The sequence below is a fragment of the Galeopterus variegatus genome, unplaced genomic scaffold, assembly GCF_000696425.1.
Source record: "Galeopterus variegatus unplaced genomic scaffold, G_variegatus-3.0.2 Scaffold50, whole genome shotgun sequence".
In the NCBI taxonomy this organism is placed as follows: Eukaryota; Metazoa; Chordata; class Mammalia; order Dermoptera; family Cynocephalidae; genus Galeopterus; species Galeopterus variegatus.
The window spans coordinates 355138-356817 of NW_007726161.1; the positions used below are offsets into that span (position 1 = coordinate 355138).

At 51.2% G+C, this 1680-nt stretch overlaps 1 protein-coding gene across 1 annotated transcript in view; it reads right to left on the reverse strand.

Annotated features, from left to right (window-relative positions):
* Nucleotides 1-1680, reverse strand: part of LACTBL1 (lactamase, beta-like 1) — a 15703-nt gene that overhangs the window by 11472 nt on the left and 2551 nt on the right. Inside the window, exon 3 of the mRNA XM_008573159.1 lies at nt 245-354. Coding sequence (XP_008571381.1) covers nt 245-354 — 110 coding nt within the window. The remainder of the gene's footprint in view (nt 1-244; nt 355-1680) is intronic.

The following is a 1680-nucleotide window of genomic DNA, read 5'->3' on the forward strand; positions in this document are numbered from 1 at the left end:
GTCCCCTAAACCTTCCTTTCCTCACACTTGCCTGTGCATTATTAATGTTTGGCATCTTGACTGTTTCCCTCACTCTCAGACTAGTATCTTCTTCCTGCCATATCTCTAGTGCCTAGCACAGAGTAGGTGCTCAAGAAATTCACATTGAATGAATGAATGCCATGACCAGTACAGAGGGAGTGCCCTCCCCTTCATTCCCCAGGCCTCGCCCCCACCCCTAGTTCCCTCCTGGGCCATCACTGACCTTTTCCAGGGCCTCCTTCAGTACAGGGAGGGGGTGGGCCAGGGGCACAGGCTCAGGGTACCTGGGACACATCTTCATGGGAGTAGAGATCACCTCTGGTCCCAAGGAACCTGGAGAGAACATCATGTGATGGGTAGGATACAGAGAGCAGGACAGGAGTCTTAAGGGTCATCCTACAGGGCAGGGGGAGGTGGCAGGAAAGGCCAGAGTCACACCTAGGGACAGTCCTCCCCAGCTGTCAACAGCCTTATCAGGATATATCAGGGTACTGAGACCAACCAGAGTGTGCCTGGGAGGAGAAGGCATGGTCCCACACTTGCCACCTGTTGTGTGGCTTTCCAGAGACCCATTACTCCACAATTCCTGGTTGGTGGTCACTGTCCTCCCTTCTGTCTTGCTCGACCAGCTTCCTACTTCCATGTGGTCAGTGGGCTTAGACATTCTGGCTCCTTGGGGCANTTGGAGCCCCACTTAGGCTTGGAGCTAAACCACAAGAGACAAGTCATTCTATCACCAGAGCTGACATCAGAGCATCAGGAGCTTGAGTCCATTCTACCTTTGTCCAGGCATATGGCTTCCTTGGAACTTCGGGGAGGAGCTGAGGGCACTGGCAGGACAGGATTCAGGCTGTGATGTCATCACAGCAGCTCCCAGACTTCACCTTATCCTCTAAGGCCGGCGTGGGGTGTTAGGGGTATGAGCCCCACTTGGGGGGCCACCTCCTCCTTGCCTTCCACTCCCTCCTGAGATTCCACCCAAAACTGAGACAAGCTCCCTGTGCTAGGTTCCATATGGCCTTAGGTTTCCTCCCACCTCTGGATCTGGCTGGCTTTGTGACTTGCCTTGGCAAACAGAATGAGGCCGAACTGATTGTGCAACTTCCTAGGCTAGGCCTTAAGGGCCCTGCTTTCGGGGAACACTGCCACCTCCTGGACAGGCCTGGGACAGCGGCCTTGAGAGCAAGAGACCACAGGGAGGGAGAGGCCACCTCCCAGCCGACTTGACCGCTGCCTTGGAGAGAGCCCAGGTTAGACCAGCAGGAGAACAGCCAGCCAGCCCACAGAATCATGAGAAATAATCAGCCACCGGTGTTATAACACCAAGGTCAGATTGGATTCCCGTACCAGCCAGCTGCCAAATAAATAAATAAATAAATAGCATTTAAAACTTCCATCTAAAAAAGAAAAAAAACAATCAGCCACTTTGAAGCCAGTAGATTCTGAAGTGGTTTGTTACTTAGCAATCAGTAACTGACATGGCCCCAAACAGGAAAATGACCAGCCTTAGGGAGGATCTCTCAACAATTCCATGACTCAGGTGTGGTAAATAGCCTAGACGTCAACAGCTGAGCTTCTCTACCTATCACGTACACACACGAAAAACCACCTGGGAATCTTTTTTTTTTTTTTTTTTTTTTTTTTTTTTTTTTTTTTTTT